Below are 25,984 nucleotides of genomic sequence, written 5' to 3' on the forward strand. Positions count from 1 at the left end.
CGACGAATGTCGACATCACATTTGGGTAGTCAATACCATATTACACCCTTGTGATGTATATCGTAAGTGTGTAAACACTAGTCGATTGCAATAGAAGTTTAACATACCATGTGTCCATGTGTTCATACTTCTTGTATTGCACTTTCCTTTATATTCATGTTATCTCTCATAGCATGAACCTTACCAAGTACACATCTAAGTTCCCAACCTAGGTTTAGGTTCCTTATCTTGAAAGAACTTCCTTGTTGTTTATCACATAACCAACAAATTATGGTGGATAATATAACTTGCACTGGTCAAGTGTTCTACCAACTCGCAATGCACTAGGTATACGTTTTGTAGGGTCTTGCAACAATTGTCATGACAATTAGCCTAGCACTTCTCATAAGTCCTAGCATATTAGAAAATACTAGTTGGAGTAACTTCTTACTATAACTAAGTATCTTTCAAACTTCTTATTTCTCTTTAAGCTTAATTAGCTTAGGATCTTCATAAATCCTTACGCGTTTTCGAACTTCAATATGTGCAACTTCTTGTCACATAACAGAGTATTCTGTCAAACACTAGAATAGCTCATTAGTTCTCCTCGAGAATTTATGACGATTCTTCTATGGCTTACCAATGACTCATCATGCTCTTAAGCATATGATTCATTATTGGACATGTGCATGATTATTCTAATGGCGGAAATATTAGTAATTTTTAATCATATGATCAACCATTCTTGGGTTCAATGAATGACCATGACTGCTTATGGTAATTCCATTTTCATCGATATGAATAACCTACGTTTTTCGTTGATTTGATGTGTATATCTCAATACTTATCCAACATTCCATGATGTGATTGGATTCATCATAATCCATTTTCATCCAGAATTGAAAACTCAAACACTTCTTTGTGAAAGATAGTACTAGCTCGTCATTCTCAATGAGTAATGAGTTATAATTTTTACAAGATGATTGCTCCCACTAAATTTCATGTCTTCACATGATAATTTCAAACTCCCACTTAATTCCACATGTTTCGCAATTGACTACTCAATCGAAACATTTCAAGAATTGAAATACATTTTGCTTCGCCAAGTCATTAAGATTAAAAGCATATATGTTCTCAACATATCCTTTCAAAATACCTATTTTGAAGAGATTTCAATCTTAAACTTATGGAAAGAGATTTTAATCTCTAACTCATTCATTTTTATAATGATACGTAGCAATGTCATTATTTAAATGTGAAATTCCATTTAATGCACGTCCTTCTCAAAATACCCTTTTCCGGAAGGAGGTTTAACCATTTCATTTTCACAATGAGGTTAAGTAATGACACTAGTGTGGTTAACAATTAACTTAGCTGTTGTAGATATCGGCATATCTTTCTTTGCAACTTGTAGTCATAAATCTCATTTATTTCCAAGGATGCAACTTTGTTTCATTTAGGCTCTTAAGTAAATATCAATATTGAAACTCTTGGTCATATGTTGTTCATAAACTAGTCAAATCTCTTGTTAAGATTTTTCTTTAGTCATTTTCTTTCAAAACTTTCTTTTGGTCTCCTTGTGTAGTTATCTTGAGAACATATTCTTTTTATTACTTCACTTGGTCTCTTTTGTCATGTAGATCTCATCTATTCGAGACCATAGATCTCATCTATTCGTGTATACTATCTATTTAGGTATACAAATCATTCTTTCTTTTGTAGATTTCATTACTCAAGTATACAAATTATTCTTTGTATTCTTTGTGTCTTCATTTTTCTCCCACTCTATCTTTAGAATAAATACACTATATATTCAAAGATAGCTTATGAGACGCAAATAATGATTTTGAAGTATAAGGAGGACTATCTCATAGATTGACTAATAGATTTTAAATTTGATGAGTGTACTTGGTAATTGACATTCTTTTAGGAGAGTTCATCAACTCAACATCACTTTATAATTGATCATACATAAGCTTTAAGCTTGTGGACATATAATGAATCCCATCATTATAGTTGTCTATTGGATCACTTTATGTTTCTATGTGCAAGCATATAAAGACGAATTTTTAGAACAAAGAAATACGATAAAAGGGGTGACTTGGGTTGCAAACCAAGCCACCATAATCCAAAATACAACCATTGTTTAGAAAGGATCAACCATTTTCATGTCGAACACGGAAATCAAAATAGTTCTAAAATACGGAATACAACTTAAAATAAGACAATAATAAAAAGCCAAACTTCATTGGTAGCTACTCCTAACTCATTGATGATTTCTCAAGCTTGCTTTTCCTTTCCTTTGTCTTTCCTTGGAGGAGGCCCTATTTACAATAAAAAGGGGATACATTATCACAACTTTGTATCAAAATACCATAGTTGAATTAGAAACATAAAAGAAAGGATAGTCATTTACCTACTAGAGTGATCTTTCCAGCTTTGATGTCACCAAGGTATTTGGAACAATTCCTTTTCCAATGTCCAACACCATTACAATAATGGCATTTATCAATAGGACCCTTCTTGGTCTTGGACGTGCTAGCTTCAAAAGTCTTAGCCTTGGTGGACATGGGAGCTTGCCTCTTTCCCTATTTCCCATTCTTCTTGAACTTCCCCTTACTCTTAGTGCTTATATTAAGCATGTCCTTAGGTGGGTTAACATTTAACCCCATGTCTCTTTTGGCTTGCACAAGTAACTTATGCAACTCTTCAAGAGACACGTCCTTGTCTTGCATGTTAAAATTCACCCGGAATTGAACATATGCTTTGACTTTGGATAAGGAGTATAGAATCATATCTACAATAAGCTCCTTGGGGATTTCAACCTTTTGAAGTTTCAATGTCTCGACTAGCTCCAACAATTTGAGCACGTGAGGGCTAACCTTTTGGTCCTCCTTAAAATCGAGATCAAAGAATGCCGAGGCCGCCTCATATTGGACGATCCTCGGAGCTTGCGAAAACATTGTCACAAGTTTGGAATAGATTTCATAAGCGATGCCCATTTTAAAGGCTCTCCTTTGGAGATCCGCCTCCATCGCAAAAATCAACACATTTTTCATAGCGGCGGACTCTTTGTGATAAGCCTCATATGCTTCCCTAGTGGCGGCACTCGACCTAGCATTAGGTTCGGGTGAAGAGGCCTCGGTGAGGTAACGAAACTTGTCGTCACCTTGGGCGGCTAATTTGAGTTGGGCATCCCAACCGGAGAAATTTGACCCATTCTTTTCAAGTTTACAACGATCCATGAAGGATCGGAGCCATGAAACATTAGTGAGAGGTGCGGCGTTGGTGTTTGGTGTGACCATTTGTTATGAGAAATAAAAGTGGTCTACAAAACGAAAATAGAAGGAATAAAACATTTGTCGTTTTCAAAATAATAATAATACTCGTAAATTTTAATTTAAACAAGTTTTATTGCATTTATCTAGTGACCTCTACCCAACTTGATAAATGATTCCAAGACCCAAATTCATATTAACTTAGGCATCGGTAAAGCCGAATACAACCCTTATAAATATAACTCGGTGGATTAACCTTTTAATCGATTATACTTTTAGAACTCTTGGTCGATAAATTTACATTAATATTTATCTTTAGCCCGAAACACATCCGGCAACCGTCGAGAATACTTTCGTTGAGTTCAACCCAAATTTCGAATAAATGTGTCCATGAGCCAAATTTACATCAACTTGGGCATCGATAAAGCCGAATACAACCCTCATCTTTATAAATTCGGTGGGTAGACATTTATCACCCACTTCCCCTACGTAACAAGGTTTGTACCCCGGTAAGGCCGAGTGCACTCCCTCACGAAATAGGTTTTCATGGTTTTTACTTTTTGGTAAGGCTAAGTCTCAATTGTTTATTTTAGCGAGAGGTCATGTCAATTTATTATCTATCACGTTTTAAGTGAACTAAAGCGGTGAAATACGATAATTGTAATTGACACGGTCGATAAACTCGATTAAATGATAATGCATGTTTTAGTTATGTCGATTTAGCGATGCATGCAACATATAAATAAAATGCAAAGCATAAATAAAATCCTAGTTTGGCCTTCCTAAAATAGTAAATCTAATAAACTATTACAAATTCGGAAACCAACTCCTTTGGTCCCTTGAACTTCGGTCTTGGCACGCATTTCAAGGCAATACTTTCTTTGATGGATCCCCTTCTCGAGTGGCACCTTCTTCAAGGTACTCAGTAATAAATAAATTACATAATTTCCTATTATACATTTGTAATTAAAAATGAAAAAAATAAATCTATTAAATTACAAAACGGTGATACGAGATCACAATAAATTACAACCGAATCAATATTCCCATACATTTCAGGTAATATCAATTAAAACTAAGGTCATACTAAGTAAAATTACATAATTCAAAAATTACATAAAATTTAGAATGACAATCATAAATAAAATGCAGCATTATAATATGTATGAACATGCCCAATTTTATGCTAAATCGCCTTTAAAGAGCCAATATCGTATATTAATCGGTTTTTACGGATTTGCGTGATTTAACCTTTTAAAATCACAATAATTACATAAAATCATATTTATGCACAAGTTAATTACCCTAACCAAAATTAGGACTTAAAATTAGTCTCCACTAACATTTGACAATAATTAACCTAGATTTCTTAATATTGTTCATGAATGGACCTAAAATACAAAATTATTCCATTAACTTCAAATTAAATCATAAAAATTTCAAATAATTTCAAAATTTGAAATTTAAACTCATGAACATTCTGGAAAAATACCATGACACTCATAATGCTCAAAAACATAGGTTAAAAATTTCGAAAATTTATCGAGAAAAACAATGTTGCGGTTTATCGGATTTATCAATTTTGACCCTAAAAATATTAGAAAAATTATATTCATCAACTTTTCACTTTTAGATCTGAAACATATGATAAAATGAAACATGTGACATTTTTCCTTAGTCATGAAGTATGTTTTAGCATTTTTTACTAATTAAAGTCACTATTTATGTGATTTTTCATCAAAAATTCATAAATCATGCATAAAGACTTCATTATAGCCAAATATTTTACAAACATCTTGTAAAATTGCATATGACAACATACTAAATTTTCATGACCGGATTCGAAATATAACTCGTACTAACCTATTTACCCATTTAAATACGATTTTAATTTGAAAAATCCACATTTCGAGCATAACAACTCATTTTATTATGAAACATTACAGGCTATCAGTAGATCATATACGTGAAAACATATCCAAAAACCACTGAAAAAATCGAAGTTTAGCTATTTTTAGTCCAAAAATTACATTTTTATCATAAAATCACATTTTAATGCCATTATTATATAAAATGAACAATAAAAAACCATAAATAAACCAAAATATCCTAAATACATTTTAGGACCAGAAAATTTAACATGCAAATAAATTTCGTGATATTTCATAATAAACACAAATTTATAAGTTTTGTTTGTTAATCTTATAACTCGGAAAAACAATAACCGATTTGCATGAAAACAACCTAAGGCTCTGATACCACTTGTTAGAAATTCATATTCTCATTTATTTATATATTCATATATGTGACATTTAATTTAGTCATAAAATTAAATCTAGATCTTATGCATGCAAACATAAATAGAAATAGAGAAAAATCGTCTTTCTTACAATGAAATTTCGGATTATAGGGCACAAGTAAGATCTCCTTCTTACTTGTTCTTGAGCTTTTCTTACAAATGGAAGAACAAGGATTCAAAGATAGAATCCCTCCCAAAGATGAATACCCAAGATAACCTTTTAATAGATTAATATTACTTGATCTAGAATAATAATAATCTTACTAAAATTGCCCAAAATATTTATTTTGATCTCTTGCAATTTCGGTCAAGAGGAAGGATTTTTGGAGATTTTATCTCTCTAATTTTTCATAAGATGTAGAGAGGAAATTATATTTCTTACACTAGAATTATAATGTAAAGTAGTGAATGAATTATTAGAGAGAAAAACCTCTATAATGGCCCTTTGAAAACCGGTGGGGAGGGGTGTCTAGTGCCCAATGCATGAGCTCATTTTATTCCCAAGAAAATAGACTTGCATGGCTACAAATAGGTGTGCAATCATTTTGCATTCCACTTAATTATTTAACACAATTTAAACATTATACTCCCTCCATTTTTCGGCACTTGCATAAAATGAGAGGTCCATTTTATATTTTGTCATTTGTCAATTTGTCATATGTTACATGTTACATGACATGTCACAATGTAATGTATTTTTAACATATTAAAAATCAACGTATTTATAAAAATACGTCATGTACAAAAATCGACTTAGTAATTCATAATTACTTGTACCAAAAATGGTTTATCAATTATAAATCACAACGTCTTATATTTATAATAAATTATTCATTCAGTTTCAATTGTTTCGTAAACAATAATTTTATCCAAGTAATAAAACAATTAGATTACTTAGACCGTATCTTATTTAATTGAATTACAATAAGACACGTCAATAATACTCACAAAATCGTACGTCAATTTTAAGCAATTTAATTAATCCGTATCGTCATACGATCAATTAAATAATCAATTAAGAGTGTTACCCTTTAGGTATGACCTAAGGGGATCAACTGATCACCACCGTCGTACGATAGTAATGTCAAACTCTAGTCAGCCAATCATTACCGATATGTGTGGACCAATTGACTGTAAAATATTACATCCCACATGTATTCTTAAAATGAGATTTAAACATGTGATCATCATGATCGACAGTTGTGATCGCATTATTGTCGGAGGACACATATTCCAACACAGATAATGGAAAATAAACAAAAAGAAATAAATAGATTGTTTGATTGATGAAGTTAGGAGCACTAATGTTGTTATCAGCTAGGTTTGGGCCGCGTTAACGTCCTAGAAATGGCCCAATTATGTGGGCCGGATCGGGCCAAGATAATGGGCATGTTTGATTAGCCCAAGCCCGGTCCTTTCGGCCTAATCGAGTTTTCGAGCTAAATCGGGCTAAAATGGGCTTTTTAGCTCGTAAAACATTTACGAAACTAAGGGATTGCTTGAAATGAGAGTAATTATTAAGGGAGTAATGAGAGCTAAAATAAGAAGAAATAGGAGGAGATGCTGGTTTGTGGTGGTTGTGGAGGGTGGAAAGCGGAGGTGAGGGAGGAATTATTACCTCCATATGGAGGTAATGCATTACTTGGGGTAGACCTGGCAAAGCTGACCCGACCCGAATAACCCGACCCGATAAGGCTGACCCAAACCCGAAAGTGACCCGTCGATAATGCCTGACCCTAAAATGACCCGAAACCCGAGTTGACCCGACCCAGACCCAGACCCGACCCAAACCATGATTGACCCGAAAGAGACCCGACTCAAAATGACCCAATCCGAAACCATCCGACCCACAAACGATCCGATTTGAAATGACCCAAAGCCGACCCGAAATGTTTTTTTTTTTTTGACAGCAACAAATAGCACAACTTGTGAAAGATGTTCTTATGTTCATATCTAAGTATTATGTTTTGATCAAAAAAAATATTTTTTTTCACTAAATTCTTCAACTAATGAACAAGTTGACAAGAAAATTTCTAACAAGTAAACATCAAATTTCTCATCGGTCGGAAAAAAACTAGCTATACATGGTTATTTATACCAAAATTGTTTGACACTTTGCCCAAACAAAATGATGGTATGAATGCAACAAAAACTATTAAACTAATGGGGGAATGAACTAAGACATACAGGTAAAAACTCAAATGCGCATTGTTCCTATCTCGATGAATATGAATGTTTTCCCTTTGAATTAATCGTCATACTGCGCTACACCCTTTATTATTGCATATAAGCCAAGAGTGTATCCATTTTCATATTCTGAGATTGATTAAAATAGCCGGTAAAATAAAGATACTAGACAATGAAGCTACACTTCATTCCAAGAACGTTTACGAAAGCACTTGCTAAACAACAGGCATCCATTAGTACAAGTTAGGATTACTTGTTATAGTCAAAAAATATAGAGGGACTACACAATGAAGTTCCCTACATGTCAGGGGCTTAATCTTCAACGAAAACTACAGTTCAATCCAATAACATTGCCAAAATGATTGACTGATCTTGGCTGATACAGACTTGTCCATAATATAGCAAGCTTTATCAATATGCACCAATTTTGTTCCAAGCTAAGTAGAATGATTCCAATCCACATCATAACCAATGAATTCTTCTTCATCAGAAGCTGCTGAAAAAAATAATTAAAACACAGTCAACTAGACGTCTCTTGACATTGCTTATAAATTATACGGAGTACAAAGATAAGAAAAATATTAAAGATATCATAAGATCATACATACCATCATAGCCATAAAGCCAACTACAAGAAGTAATCAAAGCTTCTACGTTATCGGGAAGGTAAGAACTTCTCCATTTGTTAAGGATTCTGCCTCCAATACTAAAGGTTGATTCTGAAGCAACGGTTGTGAGAGGAACACTTAAAACATCCCTAACAAGATAAGCAAGATGACCATATTTGTTTTCATTTACCTTCCAAAACTCAAATATGTGCAGATCATCATGTCGATTGAGTCTAGTATCATCCAAGTAATCATCAAGCAAGGACTTTGTTGAAGTAGTACATTCATACTCTTCACTATCAAATTCCTAAAAAAAACCAACATGTTATTCCTGGCACCAATAAATTATGATGTCAAAGGAGGAAATATCACAAAATTCACAATCGGGATAACGTCAAAGCTAAAGAATGATGAACAAGAGACTTACCACAAGATCATGGTTGCGCTTTCGGTTACTTGGTTGATTTCTTGATTGTGCAGCAGACAAGTTCGAGCTAGAGCTTTGAGTTGGTACGTTGTTTTCTTTAGGAGCATAATCATCAAGGAGTCTTCGTAGCTTAAACAACACATCATTTACCAACGAAGAAGCTCTGTTCTCATCCCGAAATAGCGTTTGATAACAATATTTGAGAAATTGTTTCTTATAACGAGGATCCAGAATGAGAGCAAAAGCAAACAACGTGTTGTAATCATCACCATCAGAATGCAACCAGTACTTGACAAACTTCTCTTGCATGGTTTCACCCATCTTTCTTAGAGCATCCACATCCAAGAGGATGATTTTCTCCTCTTATTTTTTCTCTTTCCTTTTCTAATTTGGACACCTCACTTTCACCCATATTCCACTATCTTCATCCTCTCATTTTCTCTTCTTAAAAAAATTGCACATCAAAGAGGATCCTTTTATCATCCTCTCTTATGTGTTTTGTTACCAAAAAATAAAAAATAAATATATATATTATATGCCACATGGTAGATGATGGATGAGGAGTGTGCACAAGGGCCAATGTTGCATATCCTCTAAAAATAGAGGAAGTGTTCCTCTTCCTCCTTTTAAGAGGACATGTAACATTAGTTCCACATTGAAGAGGACATCCTCTTAGATGAGAGAGAGTCCTAAGAGGATGGTCCATCCTCTTCAATCTGGATGCTCTTAGATCAGAATCCTCAGTTTGAGTCAAGTCTTTTAGACACATCCCAATTCTATAAGCATTTTCAAAATATAAATTTGTAGTAGGATAGTCGCTTCCAGAAAATAAGTTTGTTACATCACAAAATGGGTCTAAAACGTCCCTCACTTTTTCAATTTTTTTCCCATTTATGAGGTTCTGGAAAAAACTTATACGAGACATCTTTATTTTTCAGTTCGTTAAATGCACCACGATATAATATTGCCCTATCAAGCATCATGAAAGTAGAATTCCATCTAGTGGCAACATCAAGCCACAATGACTTAGTCTCAGAAATAGCAGCCAGATTCACACAAGACTTAAAAGTTTTCTTTCTTATCTGAGACCACTTAACATACTTCACACTACATCTGATTTTTTTAATAATGTGTTGAATCATAGAGAGGCCATCTTGAACAATGAGATTTAAGACATGGGCAGCACATCGAACATGTAAAAAGCGACCTTTATTTAATAACAGACCTCTATCATTAAGTGATTCTTTCAAATAATGTTGCATCTTATCATTACTCGAGGCATTATCCAATGTGATAGAAAATATTTTGTTCTCAATACCCCACTTCTTAATCAAGTTTGACACAACACTATACATTTCATAGCCGGTGTGAGGGGTTTCAATATGACAAAAATTTAACACCCTACTATTAAGGGTCCAACTAGAATCGACATAGTGAGCCGTCAAACACAAATAACCTTCAGTTTGACACGATGTCCACATATCAGATGTCAAGCAAATACGTCCAGGCACATTTTGAAGAATCTTCACTAAATCCGCTTTCAATGATTTGTGCAATTTCAAACAATCAGCTTTCGGAGTGTATCTAGTAATGGTTCTAACCTCATTGTTCAAATACGTGTGAATTTCTCTGTTTCCCGAATGCTCAACCCAAGAAAAAGCATAACCGTGCTTAATTATAGCCCTAGCTAGCAAATCCCTAAAAACTGCCTGATCAAATATATTAACTCTGACCTTTTTCGTTAAAAAATCCTGCTAAGGAATACATTTTTTCAAATGTTCAAGCATGTTTTTTGTACCATATTTAGACTCAGCAATGAAAGTTGCGGTCTTACAGTGACAACATGTAGCTCTCTCCTTTCCGTCAATGGTTACGCTTGCATCGATTACAAGAAACGCCTTCCAGACCACACTTCGTCTCTTGCGTGGTTTCTTTGTGGGCAGTGGAGCACAAACACTACTAGAACTAGCAATTGTTGTGTTGCCATTAACCTCCATATCATCATCATTAGCCTCAGAAATATCGTCTTCAAAAGATATCATAACTGTTTCAAAAATTAAAAACAACATATTATCAAAAAAGGAAATAAGCCAGAATCCATCCCCAACAAAAAAATTAAAGTATAATAAGCCACATATTATCAAAATCTAAAATTTAATACATTCCTCTAACTATTAAACCACATATAATCAAATTTAATTATGGAAATTATTAAAGTAAGATCACATGATTCTAAAATGAACCCTCAACTAACAAATTAGACAAATACTCCATAAATAAATTAATCAGGAAAATTACTTACTCGATTTGTCAAAGACGGTTTCGAAAAGTCGACTCTTTAATATTATATGAGATTGTGGTGGGATTAGGAAAGGAAAGTTGTTGAGTATTATATGATTTTGTTGAATATTTTATGAGGATTTGTTGAATATTATATGAGATTGTGAATTTGTGGTAGGATTAGGCCATTAGGGTAGATTTGTTAGAGGAGGAATAGAAATGATCGAGAAGTTTCATTTTAGTTTGACTTCTGACATCAATTCATTGAGTATTTTATATTTGCCAATCTTATCAACCTATTACGTGTCAGTTAGATATCAATTCACAGACACTAGCTAGCTTTGTACTTGTCCGATCTTACTTTCACGAGGCGGGAGTTTTTGGCGCCTAGAGTTTTTTTTTTCCCTTTTTTATTAAGTAATTTATACTCATTTTAGTGTGCATTTTTGCCTCAAAACTAAACCTGATAAACTGGTTATTCGGTTCAGTTTTAGATAGAGTTAAATCGCTTTAATTTAATTCGAGTTTAACTTAATTTCGATTTCAGTTCAATTTCGCTCGGGTTCATTTTTGTTAGCAACTAACCAACTATAATCGATTGTGCTATTTTGAGTCGGGTACGGCTCGAAGCGGAATTAAAACGGTATATCTATTTTGCTTAAAAATAATTTGTAGTTCATTTAGTGTTCGTACTCTCTTCATCTCGTTTAATAGTCATCAATCGTTTTTGGCACAAGTACTCTCTTAGTCTCTGTTAAGATCCGGAGGTATCCGCTTATTGACATCAGAGGTGGAAAAAGAGTCAATCGGATCACTCTTGGTTCGGCTCATTCGAATCGGGTTACTCCGATGATATATAATGTTATTTTTAAAACTAAGATATAAATATTAATTCATTGACGATAAAAGGGTGACACTCGTCTACAAAAAGACACCTTAAATGTGACGCCTAGGTACATTCGGGTCATTTAGGATTTCAATGTGGGGTTTAAGTCATCAATATACGGGTTGAAATCAGTTCAGGTATATAAACAATTCAGGTTCATTCGATCTTGGGTCTATTTCTAATATTACAAATTCGATTCGACTTCGAATCAATTTAGGTTTTAGGATGGAGTTCAGTTTACCTTTCGGATGTACGGTCAAGTGTCGATTTGGTTAATTGCGATCGATTTTTCAGACTCGGTTTAATTTTGCTAGGTCTACCGCTTAATAATACCTTGCTAAGATAAATAAGACATACTTTTAAAGCAATTACCATATTTACCAACATATATACCTTAATTAACACAAATACTTCAGAGAGACGACCAATAAGTTATATATTACTCTTAAACTCAATAATACCTAATACATTCATCAATTAGTTTCTCTTAATACAGAATTATCCATTTATTTAATAATTAAAACGGGTCAAGTATTGCCTTATTTAGATATGTAAGACAAACATTTGTAAGAATTATCAACAATACATTTATTAATTAGCATCTCTTAAAACAGACTTATCCTTTTAATAATTAAAACGAGACAAGTACTATTTCATTTAGATAGATAAGACAAGCTTTTATTATTGTTACAAAGACATACTGCGATCTTGATCTTGGCCTAGGTAGCACCAAAACGGACACGGATACGACATGGACACGTGATACGACATCCCATGAAATTTAGGACACATGACACGCTATTTAAATTTAATAAAAAAACATATTTTATGGTTATAAATAAGTATGATTTTATTTTTGTGATGTATTTGATTCTAAATTTAATGTATTTGATACTAAATTTAGGTAACTGAAGGTAAAATTTGACCTTAACTATAACTAATTCTCATTTTTCACCCAAATCAATCTTCTAATCAATCTCTTTTGACAATTTATTCCTCGTCTAAATTATAACATTTTTAGGCGTGTGTCCGACGAGTGTCGGGTGTCCGACACGGTGTCTGACACGGGATGACTAGTTAGGAGGAGTGTCCGTGCTACCTAGATCTTGGCTCGATGTCCGATTCAACTCGATCACTAACTTGATCTGTAACACCCCCATACTCCAAGTGCCTTACCAGGACCACTCAGGTATGAAGACATCACCATCTCGGTCGCCCGAGGTATGATAATCAAATAGACAAAACAGAAACAACGTTTATTATAAATAGTTTAATGAATAGATACAATCCTCAAAACCAAACCAAAGTACGATACAATATTCTCAAATGACTGTTCTAACTGAAATGTAAATAAACTAAGGCTACAGCGGAAGACTCCTATCATCACGTCGTGGCATCCCAAATATCCCGACTCATCTCAATACCTGCCTCAATATCTGCTCACCATCCCCGAATGGATCACCGCAGGTTTACAAAACAACACCGGGGTCAGTACTAATCACACAATCAATATAGATAACAATAATAAGGCAAACAGACAGCTGAACTGTCACACACACACAACACCACCAACTCCCATCATCTCAATACTGACTGTCCACTGAACCAGCCCTGCCAGTGGGGGACCGCAGCCGTTCCAATGAACTTAATGAACATAGGGAGTCAATTAAAATGAACCCGGGGTAAAAGTTGTAGGAGCTAGTGCAAAGGCTTGGGAGACGTCCTAAAGTCGCGGGGGTCGCCCTACAACTTTGAACCGGTCACATGGGGAAAGTGATTGTCGAATCATATGTGTGCTTGGTTAACTTGTTAACAATGTGATGAAGTGTGTGATTGTTAGATGTTGAAGGAGAAGTTGAGAATGTGAAAGAAAAGTAATATATGTGTAGACTTGATGTTGGAATAACATGTTGGATGTTTACAATGTGGCTTTAATAGCATGATGAATTGATCTTGTTGATAGTAGAATAGATGCGTAGCATATTTATTATGATGTAATATGGTTTTATAAAGTTTAGCATGTTAGTATATGACGTAACATGCGGGTAGCTCTTACGAGTTAGTGTTACTCGATCGAGTGAGACTGACTCGATCGGGTGGGTTTTTGGCGATTTTGAGTCCAGAATCGAGTTTTGGGGCACTCGATCGAGTAACTAGGGGTACTCGATCGAGTAGGGGGTCACTCGATCGAGTAGCCTAGATACTCGATCGAGTAGGTAAGAGATCGGAAGGTCTGTTTGGTTCTGAGTTTGGGTACTCGATCGAGTACGTGAAGCACTCGATCGAGTAGCCCGTTACTCGATCGAGTGTGTTTGGGAACTCAATCGAGTAGGTTAAAGTCGCGTCTTCGTGTTTTGAAGTTTAGTACGTATGTTCATATCTACCCCTTCTTTTCTTATATATGTATAGTTTCAAGATGCCGCCCAAGAGAACTGCTTTGTATGCGAGAGCTGAGCTTATGACCACGGATGACATCGTTATGATGTTAGAGCACCAGGATGCTCTTACTGAGACCTTGAAGAGAGTGAATGAGGACAAGGATAAGAGTAAGGAGAAGGAGGTTTATCATTCTAAAATCAGCCTCTATATTGCGAGGTTTAACCCGAAAGAATACAAGGGAGTTGGGGAGCCTAATCTGCTTGATAGTTGGCTGAGAGAGATGGAGAACATCTTAGACTTGGTTCACTGTCCTGATGAGATGAGAGTGGAACAGGCTGCGTTCTATCTGAGGGAGGCAGCAGGCAAGTGGTGGGATTCAGTGAAGGTGAGTGCTAAGGAGATATATACCAACCAAGGCTTACCTGCTATACCTTGGGAGGAGTTTCGTAGGGCTGTGAGGAAGGAGTTCGTACCGGAGCATGTGAGGAGTAAGTTGAGGGAAGAGTTTGATAAGTTTAAGATGACCGCTGAGATGTCTGTAGCCGAGTACTACAGACAGTTCAATGAGAAGTCCAGGTATGCTGAGGATATGGGTTTGAGTGAGGAGAACCTAGCATTGAGGTTTGAGAGAGGGTTGACTACCACGATTATGGATAATTTACCCGTGGGAATCCTTACCGATGTTAAGGAAGCTTATGAGAGGGCTGGAAGAGCGGAGAGGCTGGTGGAGATGGCTCAGGAGAGGTCTGGTGGTGAGAAGAGGAAGTCTGAGAGCGAGGGTGGTGGCCAATCTAATTACAAGAGAGGCAACCACAATCAGTCTAAGAATTTTTCTTCTGGGTCAGGGTTCAGTGCTGGGGCTTCCTTTGGGCGTGGCCGTGGGAGTGTGAGTAACAGTTGGGGAGTGACCTGCTTTGGTTGTGGTGGTGTAGGCCACAAGAGACATGAGTGCACGAGTGCACCGGATCTTTCGAGAGACACCGCACGAGCTTCGCGAGCAACAGGACCGGCTGGATCATGGCCAAACCGGGAAGTCGAGTTACCGAGTGGAGGCAACCGCAACGGCGGTAATTCTTATCAGAAAACACCGACGAACAACAACAACAATCAAGGGTCGGGTGCTAAGCCGACCGCATCAGCCAGTACTGTCCAGGGAGGTTGGCAGAAGACCAGTGGCAAGTTGTTCATGATGGAGAAGAAAGCAGCTGAGGAAGATGCGCATGTTATCACCGGTACATTCCTTGTTAATGGTGTTCCTACCTTTGTTTTGTTTGATTCGGGGGCTTCTCAGTTGTTTGTGTCTTCGAGTCATGTTAAACAGTTGGGTTTGAGAGTATACGAGTCTGTCAGTGAGCAAGTTTTCATACCTTCGGGTGAGTCTGTATCGTGTGGGAGGTTGTTTAGAGATATATCTTTGATAGTTGGGCAAGTCGATTTCCCTGTAGACTTGCTAGAGTTTCCTTTTAACGGTTTTGAGATGATAGTTGGGATGGATTGGTTAGGAAAGTATAAAGCTAAGATAGACTGTCATCAAAAGAAAGTGTCCTTAAGAGGTCCAAAGGGTGTTAGTGTGTCTTACCGTGGGTTTCTAGTCAAACCCAAAGTTAAGTTGATTGCAGCTGTCACCTTGAAGTCTTATCCGAGGAAGGGTGTCCTTTGATCCTGTGCCATGTGAGAGATGACCGGGATAGAGATTCCGGCGATTGATGAGATACCGATGGTGGGAGAGTTTGCGAGATGTTTTTCCGAGAGGAGATTCCGGGGTTGCCACCGAAGAGGGAGATAGATTTCACCGTCGAGTTGAAGCCAGGGACGGGGCCAATCTCTAAGGCACCGTACCGTATGGGTCCTAAAGAGATGGAGGAGCTAAGAAAGCAGTTGGATGATTTGATAGAGAAGGGATACATTAGACCAAGTGTATCGCCTTGGGAGCACCGATTCTTTTCGTGAAGAAGAAGGATGGAACTTTGAGGTTATGCATAGATTACAGGGAGCTGAACCGTGTGACGATAAAGAACAAGTATCCTTTGCCAAGGATAGATGACCTGTTTGATCAGTTGAGCGGCGCAACAGTCTTTTCTAAGATTGATTTGAGGTCGGGGTACAACCAGTTGAAGATTAGAGAGGTGGACATACCAAAGACAGCTTTTACGTCAAGGTATGGCCATTATGAGTATGTGGTGATGCCGTTTGGGTTGTCTAATGCGCCGGCAGTGTTTATGGATTTGATGAATAGAATCTTCAGACAGTTCTTGGACCAGTTTGTGGTGGTGTTTATCGATGACATCTTAGTCTATTCTAAGACTAAGGAGGAGCATGAGGAGCATCTGAGGATCGTGTTGCAGACTTTGAGGGATCATGAGTTGTATGCTAAGCTGTCCAAGTGTGAGTTCTGGTTAGAGAAAGTTGCTTTTCTGGGGCATGTAATCTCTAAAGATGGGGTAGCTGTGGATCCGGCGAAGATTGAGGCAGTGACAAAGTGGGAAGCACCGAAGAATGTTGCTGAGGTTAGGAGTTTCTTGGGTTTAGCTGGATACTACAGACGGTTCGTGAAAGATTTCTCCAAGATAGCTAGACCGATGACAGCGTTGATGAGGAAAGAGAACAGGTTTCGTTGGGATGAGAGTTGTGAGACGGCGTTCCAAACATTAAAGGAGCGTTTGACCACAGCTCCTGTCCTAGCATTGCCTGAAGGGAGCGAGAATTTTGAGGTTTATACAGATGCCTCGAAGAATGGGCTGGGATGTGTGCTAATGCAGAATGGTAAAGTGATTGCCTATGCTTCTAGGCAGTTGAAGCCTTATGAGGAGAACTACCCTACTCATGATCTGGAGTTGGGTGCAGTAGTGTTTGCTCTCAAGATTTGGAGGCATTACCTTTATGGAGCAATCTTTAAGGTATTTTCTGATCACAAGAGTCTTAAGTACATCTTCACGCAGAAGGAGTTGAACATGAGACAGAGGAGGTGGATGGAGCTGATTGGTGATTACGACATGGAGATTATCTACCATGAAGGGAAGGCCAATGTTGTTGCTGATGCTTTGAGTAGAAAGAGTGTACATTCCTTGTGTACAGCTCTATCTTTGATGAGGCTGAGGGATGAGGTAGCGAGTTTTGGGATACATATGATGCAGAAAGGAGATGCCATGGGTGATATGACAGTACATCTGGAGTTTTATGATGAGATTCGGGATAAGCAGGCTTTGGATCCTAAGATAGTGGAGTGGAGAGCTGGAGTAGAGAAAGGGACAGTGTCCCGGTTTTCTATTCATACAGATGGTAGTTTGAGGTTTGATGGTAGGTGGTGTGTTCCTAATGATGAGGAGTTGAAAAAGACGATCATGACAGAGGCTCATTGCACACCATATTCAGTTCATCCAGGTGGAGACAAGTTATACAAGGATTTGAAGAAAACATTTTGGTGGCCTGGGATGAAGAAAGAGACAGCTGAGTTTGTGTCCCGTTGTTTAACATGCCAGAGAGTTAAAGGGGAACAGAGAAGACCACAAGGTAAGATACATGGTAACAACATGATTTGGGTGATAGTGGATCGTCTGACCAAGTCAGCTCACTTTGTTCCAATGAAAGATACATGGACTAAGGCACAATTGGCTATGGCCTATCGAAAGAACGTGCTTAAGTTACATGGAGTCCCTAAGGACATAGTGTCTGACAGAGATGCGAGGTTTATATCAAGGTTTTGGAAGGAGTTGCAGGAATCGTTGGGAACAGCTTTGAAGATGAGTACAGCATTTCATCCTGCGACAGACGGGCAGACTGAGAGAACAATCAAGACTCTTGAGGATATGTTGCGAGCTTGTGTGATGGATTTTGGTGGTAGCTGGGAGCAGAGGTTGGACTTGATAGAGTTTTCTTACAACAACAGCTATCACACCAGTATTGGTATGGCACCATTTGAGGCTTTGTATGGGAGGAGATGTAGGAGTCCAATCTGTTGGGACGATAGTGCTGAGGCAGTGGTTTTAGGACCAGAGATGGTGCATGAGATGGTGGAACAGTTAAGATGATCGGGGGAATGGATGAGAGCAGCCCAGGATCGACAAAAGAGTTATGCAGATCTACATCGTCGGGACATAGAGTTTCAAGTTGGGGACAAGGTTCTTCTGAAAGTGTCTCTGATGCGTGGAGTTATGAGATTTGGGAAGAAAGGCAAGCTAAGTCAGAAGTTTATAGGGCCTTATGAGATCTTAGAGCGAGTTGGGGAAGTTGCTTATCGTCTGGCTTTACCAGCTGCGTTAGAGAGAGTGCATAATGTGTTTCATGTATCGCAGCTGCGGAAGTATGTGAGTGACCCGTCACATGTGTTAGAGGCAGAGAGCTTAGAGCTAGATGAGTCCTTATCATATCTTGAGGTGCCTAAGCAGATTCTAGACCGAAAGGTTAGAAAGACTAGGTGTGGTGAGACAGTTTTGCTTAAGATCCTTTGGTCTAATCACGAGACTGAGGAAGCTACATGGGAGGCAGAGGATATCATGAAAGAGCGTTACCCTTTCCTTTTTGATCAGGTATGTATGGTTACGGGGACGTAACCTTGTTTCTTTTAGGGGGGTAGGAGATGATCGCGAGAGTTTTTAAGAGTTTTATACACCTTTTATATGTTGTGTCGGTATGTTTGTTGGGATAAGTTGGGTTAGTATCATGCTTTATGTCCGGTTGCTGAGTCGGGAAGCTTATGGGAGTACCTTTGTTTAGTAGTGGTTTGAACTTCGGGGACAAAGTTCCTTTTTAAGGAGGGAAGACTGTAATACTCCGTATTTATAAGTCTTGGGGTACTCTATCGAGTAGCCCTTACTCTGTCGAGTAAGGGCAAGTTGCGAAATAAAATAGTTTCTGACCTGTTGGGTACTCGATCGAGTAGCTGGGGTACTCGATCGAGTAAGGGGGTACTCGATCGAGTACCTTGGGTACTCGATCGAGTGTCCGGTTTTACGGGGTTTTTCTCGGGTTTTGTTAATTATGCGATTAAGGTATTTAAACATATCCGTCATTGTTTTAAATAACTTTTACAAAACCTAAAACCCTGTTTAAGAGAGAAAGCAACCACTTCATCTTCCTAATCGCATTCTTAGCAATTCCCGGAGTTCAGACGGTCGGTTCTTGTCGTTTTTCGTGTCGTTGGATTCCTTGCGTCGAGGGTAAGCTTTTAATATAGTTTTTATAATGTTTTGTTAAGATTGGTTAAACCCTAATTTAGGGATTGAGGGTTTTGTGTGTAGTATGTGATGTGTAGTCTTTATGTGTTATGTGTTAGGAGGAGGATTCGTAGAGGAGGCGTTTTGATACAGCTGTAGATACCGTCTGCTTGTTGTGCTTTCCAGGTAGGATTTCCTACTCAGTATTAGTCCCATAATGGGATATTGGTGATGTGTTGTATTTGGTTGTTTGATATGATGATTGTATTGTGTTTGTGGTTGTGATTGCTGTTGATGGTTCTCGAGATGCGTTCTCGGCTGAGTGGGGTCACTTGCGGGAGTGACTTCACGCCCTAGTTTCGCCCTTCGTGGAACCCGCCACGGAAGGGAATGTGCACATTAATGGGACAGGGTTATCGCTCGTACGATGAGCGGGGCTTAGGTGGGAACGATTGCGGTCCCCCATCGCGGGCGGTCCAAAGGACGATCGAAGATTGAGATGATGGGAGTTGGTGGTGTTGTGTGTGTGTGACAGTTCAATTTGTCTGTTTGCCTTATTATTGTTATCTATATTGATTGTGTGATTAGTACGACCGGTGTTGTTTTGTAAACTGCGGTGATCCATTCGGGGATGGTGAGCGGATATTGAGCGGTATTGAGATGAGTCTGGGATAGGGGATGCCATGACGTGATGATAGGAGTCTTCCGCTGTAGCCTTAGTTTATTTACATTTCAGTTAGAACAGTCATTTGAGAATATTGTATCGTACTTTGGTTTGGTTTTGAGGATTGTATCTATTCATTAAACTATTTATAATAAACGTTGTTTCTGTTTTGTCTATTTGATTATCATACCTCGGGCGACCGAGATGGTGATGTCTTCATACCTGAGTGGTCCTGGTAAGGCACTTGGAGTATGGGGGTGTTACATGATCATTTTAACCCGAAAATGATCTAAACCAATTAGACCTGGATCTCAAATGACCCGGCCCAAAATGACCCAAACCCGAAATGACCCAGACCCGAAATGACCCAGACTCGAATTGACCCGATAGTTGGAAACCCGAAACTGACCCAGACCCGAAAGCGACCCGACTCGATCCGACCTGACCCGAAAGATCGAGCAAACCCGAAATGACCCGACCCGAAATGACCCGACCCAAACCCAACCCGTTTGACACATTTGCCAGGTCTACTTGGGGGGAGAGGTAGGGAACAATTACTTCCTTAATAGAGTGACTATTACACTATATTTCTCCATTTCTATCCATTTCTATCTTCAACCCCCATCCCCCATCCCTTCTCTTCATTTTTTAGCTCATTTTAGCTTTATTACTTCCTTAATAATTACTTCCATTCCAAGCAAGCCCTAAGATGAGATGACTAATAGGAACAGAATGATACACAAGTGTTGACTAGCAAATATTGTAGACAAACATCACTTATGTTACCTGTACAATAGAAAATAAATAAAAGAGATAAATAAGTTGCTTGAAATAGGGGCAGGCCCACATACAAGAGTAGTGTAGCAATTGCTACACCAAAGCTAAAAAAATTAAGGGTTTTGATATATACAACCTATTGGGTTGTATTTAAGAAACTAAATATGGAAAGAAGTTGTAAATATATGCATTAATTATATTGGGTTGTGCATAATTTAGTCTTGAATTCTCAACTTAATTCCAAATATAGAAGATATTAAATGCTTAAATACAACCCAATGAGTTATATATATCAAAACCCAAAAATTAATGAGTGAAGAAAAATTTGATACACCAAAAAACTATATTAATTAGTCAATAAATGTTGTTATATTTCCCGTAATCCTATTCCTTTCCAAATATATTCTCATTTAATTTAAATCTTAAATTCCATAGCATATTACAATTATTAATGCCTTCCTTTTATTAATATCTCAATTCCTCCATTATTATTCTTCATAAAAATTCATCCTCTTAATTACTCCATATACTTCCAAGCTCCAAGTTTCAACCGACTCACTAACTCTTTGCCCTCTTAATTGGTTTTATTTCCAAATTATGAAGGAAAGAAATGATAAATAGTAGTCATATTTAACTATTGTCATTTTTATCATGTATTAGTTGATTTGTGATTAATAAGTGATTTTCTAATAGTTATTGTTTGTTTGCTTTTTTTTTTTTTTTTTTTTTTAATAAAAGGCCAGGGGCGAAGCTAGTAGGTAGCAAGGGGTAGCGGCCGCTACCCCAAGTGAAAAAAAAAAATCAATAAATAAGTCGTGTTTTAGCTACCCCAAATGTGATTAAGGAAAGAATAATTATAATGAAGTGTATAAGTTAAACAGCAAAGTAGATGTGCTTCAATGGTAGATTGGTATAAACCTTGTTAAATTATTTAATACACCTGATTTAGTTTTGGTTATTTAATTAATTTATTGTTATTTTTTGCTAATTTTCAAATTGTCAATATTCATTATTTTAGGGTATTAAAAAATTATTTTTGCCCTAAAATGATTAAATTTTCTTTCAATGACGGTATAAAGCCCGAACCAAAATAATGTCGAAAAATAAGAATAAAGATAAGTTGTTGATTCTATGAAAATGTTTATCCCATTACATTAAAAAAATGTTCAATTCATTGTAAGTTACAATGCAAAAATAAAAATTATTTTTACAAAATAATATAATGATAAGTTGAACTATACAATGAAACCTCCAAGCCATTACATTGGTCCATTTGATTATATATTGTGAGTTTGTAATTTGAATTTTATATGTTGCATAGTACGATGTAACATTTTTACGATTTTCAATTTTCAAATAGTATAGCCTTAAGATATTCGCTACCCCATATAAAACTTCCTGGCTTCGGCCCTGTAAAAGGCAAATAAATGATTGAGATGGAGGGAGTATCTTAAGTTTGAGTTAATGTTAATTTTCTATTATGACATCATAAATTTATAAGTTATAACCAAAAAAAATAATCATAAATTTATAAGTAAAATGAATAATAGCAAAATTCTTACGTGAAATGATCGCAAGGAGCCTAAATTTTAAGGAATAGTATGTATAAAGCATACATAAAATCGCGACGTATAAACTGTTTTTGAGCATAATATTTTTTTGCTACACCAGAAAATAACTCCTAGATCCGCCCCTAGCTTGAATGATCAAGTTTTCTAAAATCCCACTTTTTTTTTTTTAGGTGTAGCAGCATCCATAATTCCATACACAAATGCTCCGTAAATGATATGGGAAATTAAATGTTTGATAGGTAAGTGGTAGAAGCAAACATATATTGGGAATTCTCACTGTCTAATGACCGTCGAATAGTATAAAGTTACAGTAGGAAAGAAAATTTTTTTTATGGCCAAATTTAATACCTAGGTCCTGAGAATGTTCTCATTTCGGGCCGGGCCAGCCTAAATATCGGGCCATATTATCGGCTCATACCCGTCCCTAAATTCACATTGGGCTTTTCTTGGGCCGAGGCATGGGCTTGTTGGTCAAAATATAACGTCCAAGCTCGAGAAAAAAATGAATTGGGCCGGATTGGGTTGGACCATTTGATCAGCTCTACACGAGGTTATAGTTTTTTTATGTTCAAGAGATTGAAGCAGAACAAAGCAAACACACCCAAAAACACAAGGAGACTATTATTTGAAGTACGATTATATATGCGTTGAAAAGGAGAGACTTGTTACCAATCACTGATGATGGAAGCAGGGGCGGACGCAGGATTTTGGTATAAGGGGGGCACAAAATTATTTTTCAATAAACTATCTCCTCTTTTTAAGGCCTTTTTTAAACATTGAAATTTTTGTTGTACAAAATAATCAATAATGAAAAATAATATCAAGCTTTCAATTAATTTTTCTTCTCTAAATAATGTTAGTTGTACAACGGATTTTTTTTCCCTTTAATTTTAAACAACTAGATTTTGTGCCCGTGCGTTGCACGGGTATCTAAAATGTTATGTTTTTAAGTGAGTTTGTAGAAAACGTAAATAGATAATGCATTTAGGCAAACTTGTGAAAATCGTAAATAGATAATTATTTTTAACTGAAATGGTAAAATATGTAGGTTCTTGAATGTGAGAAGGGTAAATTCATTTATTTTTAGCTGAAGTTGTAAAATAAGTAAGTTTTTGAATGTGAGAAGGGTAAAATCGTTACCGTAAAGTAAATAATGACTTTGAAAATAAGTGTAGTATCCCGCATATACTTACATATAGGGGTCGTTTGGTTACCACTTGAAAAACACAGGTTGTTTAGTTGCCATTTTTTTGGGGAGAATGTAGGAATTGGAACTTCCCAAGAATTTTCAATGCCTATATGATGTGGGTGAATTAGATGATGGAACTTAATTCCCATGAATTGCAAGCTCCTAGAAAGTTGAAGTTTTTTGATCAACCAAGCGACTCCATAGTTTGAGGCATTATCAACTTCTACTATTCTAAATTCGTTTTAAAGGCAATACAAATATTTGTTCTTATCTTATCTCATATATTACTATATTATTCTCACAATATTTTTGCATTTATTACTATATTTCTCACGTACAATATTTTTGATTTGGGTATGTGTTTCCTAATCTTAAGGAACCGACCTTAATATATTATTATGTATACTAAGGTCTAAGTGATATGACTATTAGATTTCTAGCAGAAGTAATTGCAAAAAATTATGAAAATCTGTAGTGTCAATTTTTTGAGTTGATTTTTTTTGCACATACTGTGTATTACTATGTAATATCTTACTACGTATTATAGTACATATTTTTTAATCATGCATCGAGTCGTGTTTGATAGTGAAAAATATGTAATTTGTCAAGCTAATTAATGATTTACAATGTAGTTGTGCATTAATCAACTTCCATATTTATAGTTCTATACAATCCAATCCATTGTGAACATTCCTTATTTGGTAAAAATATTGACAATTTTGCCGTCATAAGTTGGTGACAATTACTTTTAAGATTCAATTTCCCCCTTATTCTATTTTATCTGAGCAATTTTACCCCTTATATTTTCTTCTACCTTAAAACTTGTGCAAAGAGGCATGTTACCAATCAACTGGATTGGAGGGAATATTTCGTATTGAATTTTGAGTACCGTTGTTTTGTGGGCAGGTTTGTCTTAATGCAGTATACAATAGTGAGTAACAAATGATTTAGCTGATAACATAATTTTGCTGTAAATTATGCTTCCCATCTTTCCTCTAGGTCAGTGTCGTAAGATATTAATGGAAGGTGGTTTCTGATGATTTTATTTGCACTCTGAACTAATAATGAGCAGGAATTTGAGTAACAAATGATTTAGCTGATCTCACATATGGTTTTATATACCAAACTATATGATCTATGAAAAAATAAAAGATAACAATTGTTAAGAAAAAAGTAAGTTATAGACCGGGTTGACGAAAATACATGCTCATCGTCTGTGTCTGATCTACTGAGCTATAACAAAACGTCACAATAGAAATAAATGATAATAGTAATAATCAAACAGCACAAAATTATGCAGAACATTCATATAAATCGTTCACAACCCATCAAATATGGTTATTGTAATTCAAAGTCTAATTCTTTGAATGTTTGTTTAATAAAGTCATTAAATAATCATAAAAATTGCAGTTAATGAAGAAGTTATACAATCATATGGAGTACTGAAATTACTGTTGATTCCACTTTTAGTCTTGTGTCCTCTTCTAAATTGGTTCTTATCAATAACAAACTGATCCACCCCATCCTGTAATCAAATACGTACATAAGAATTGCAGTTAGTGAAGAAGTAATACAATCATATAGAGTATTGAAATTACTGTTGATTCCACTTCTAGTCTTGTGTCCTCTTCTAAATTGGTTCTTATCATCAACAAACTGATCCACCCCATCCTGTAATCAATACGTACAAATTTTTATGAGATCAATAACAAAATCATTAGAATTATAAAGTGCACTAAAAAAACAAAACTCTTAAGCAAACAATGTATGTAGAAGAGGGTGCATGACAAACTATGAAACGTGTAAAAGCTTTACAAAGAGTTATTAATGGTGTTTTAATTTCTAAGATGTATATATACACAATAAGATTGTAGGGTTTGCATTATCATAGGTTTTGATTATTATAGGTAATACGGGTAATAGTGTTTTAAAAAAACTGGATACATATATATTATCTTCTATATATTTGTTAAGATTGATTTTTTTTTTGTTTTGAGGATAAAATTTTATTTTTTTCTATATATTTGTTAAGATTGATTTTTTTTTTTCAGGATAAAATTTTATTTGTTGTGTTTTTAAAAACTTGGAGACTACCTTGTGTTCTAAAAAAAGTCTCTTATATATATATATATATATATATATATATATATATATATATATATATATATATATATAGGCGGGATCTCGTGAGTTTGGTTCTCACGGTGAGTTGTGAGTTTGCTCTTTAAAATCAATCTCAGCCATTGGATAAAGTTAGATACACGGCTGAGATTAATCCCAAAACAAAAATAAGATGACGCTTCTCAA

At 36.1% G+C, this 25,984-nt stretch overlaps 1 protein-coding gene across 2 annotated transcripts; it reads right to left on the reverse strand.

Annotated features, from left to right (window-relative positions):
• Positions 1 to 7,828: 7,828 nt before the first annotated feature.
• LOC141627093 (zinc finger BED domain-containing protein RICESLEEPER 1-like) lies at positions 7,829 to 11,349 on the reverse strand. 2 transcript variants are annotated; one of them, XM_074440573.1, is made up of 4 exons: positions 11,081 to 11,349; positions 8,779 to 10,822; positions 8,352 to 8,658; positions 7,829 to 8,236 (listed from the first exon to the last, which is right to left on the reverse strand). In XM_074440573.1, the coding sequence occupies exons 2-4, from the start codon at positions 9,097 to 9,099 to the stop codon at positions 8,181 to 8,183; spliced, it is 684 nt and encodes a 227-aa protein (XP_074296674.1). In that variant the 5' UTR covers positions 9,100 to 10,822; positions 11,081 to 11,349; the 3' UTR covers positions 7,829 to 8,180. The 2 variants fall into 2 exon arrangements, with proteins under 2 accessions (XP_074296674.1, XP_074296673.1); XM_074440572.1 differs by having other exon boundaries at positions 7,832 to 8,239.
• Positions 11,350 to 25,984: the final 14,635 nt, after the last annotated feature.

This window comes from Silene latifolia, chromosome Y (assembly GCF_048544455.1).
Source record: "Silene latifolia isolate original U9 population chromosome Y, ASM4854445v1, whole genome shotgun sequence".
Classification (NCBI taxonomy): domain Eukaryota; kingdom Viridiplantae; phylum Streptophyta; class Magnoliopsida; order Caryophyllales; family Caryophyllaceae; genus Silene; species Silene latifolia.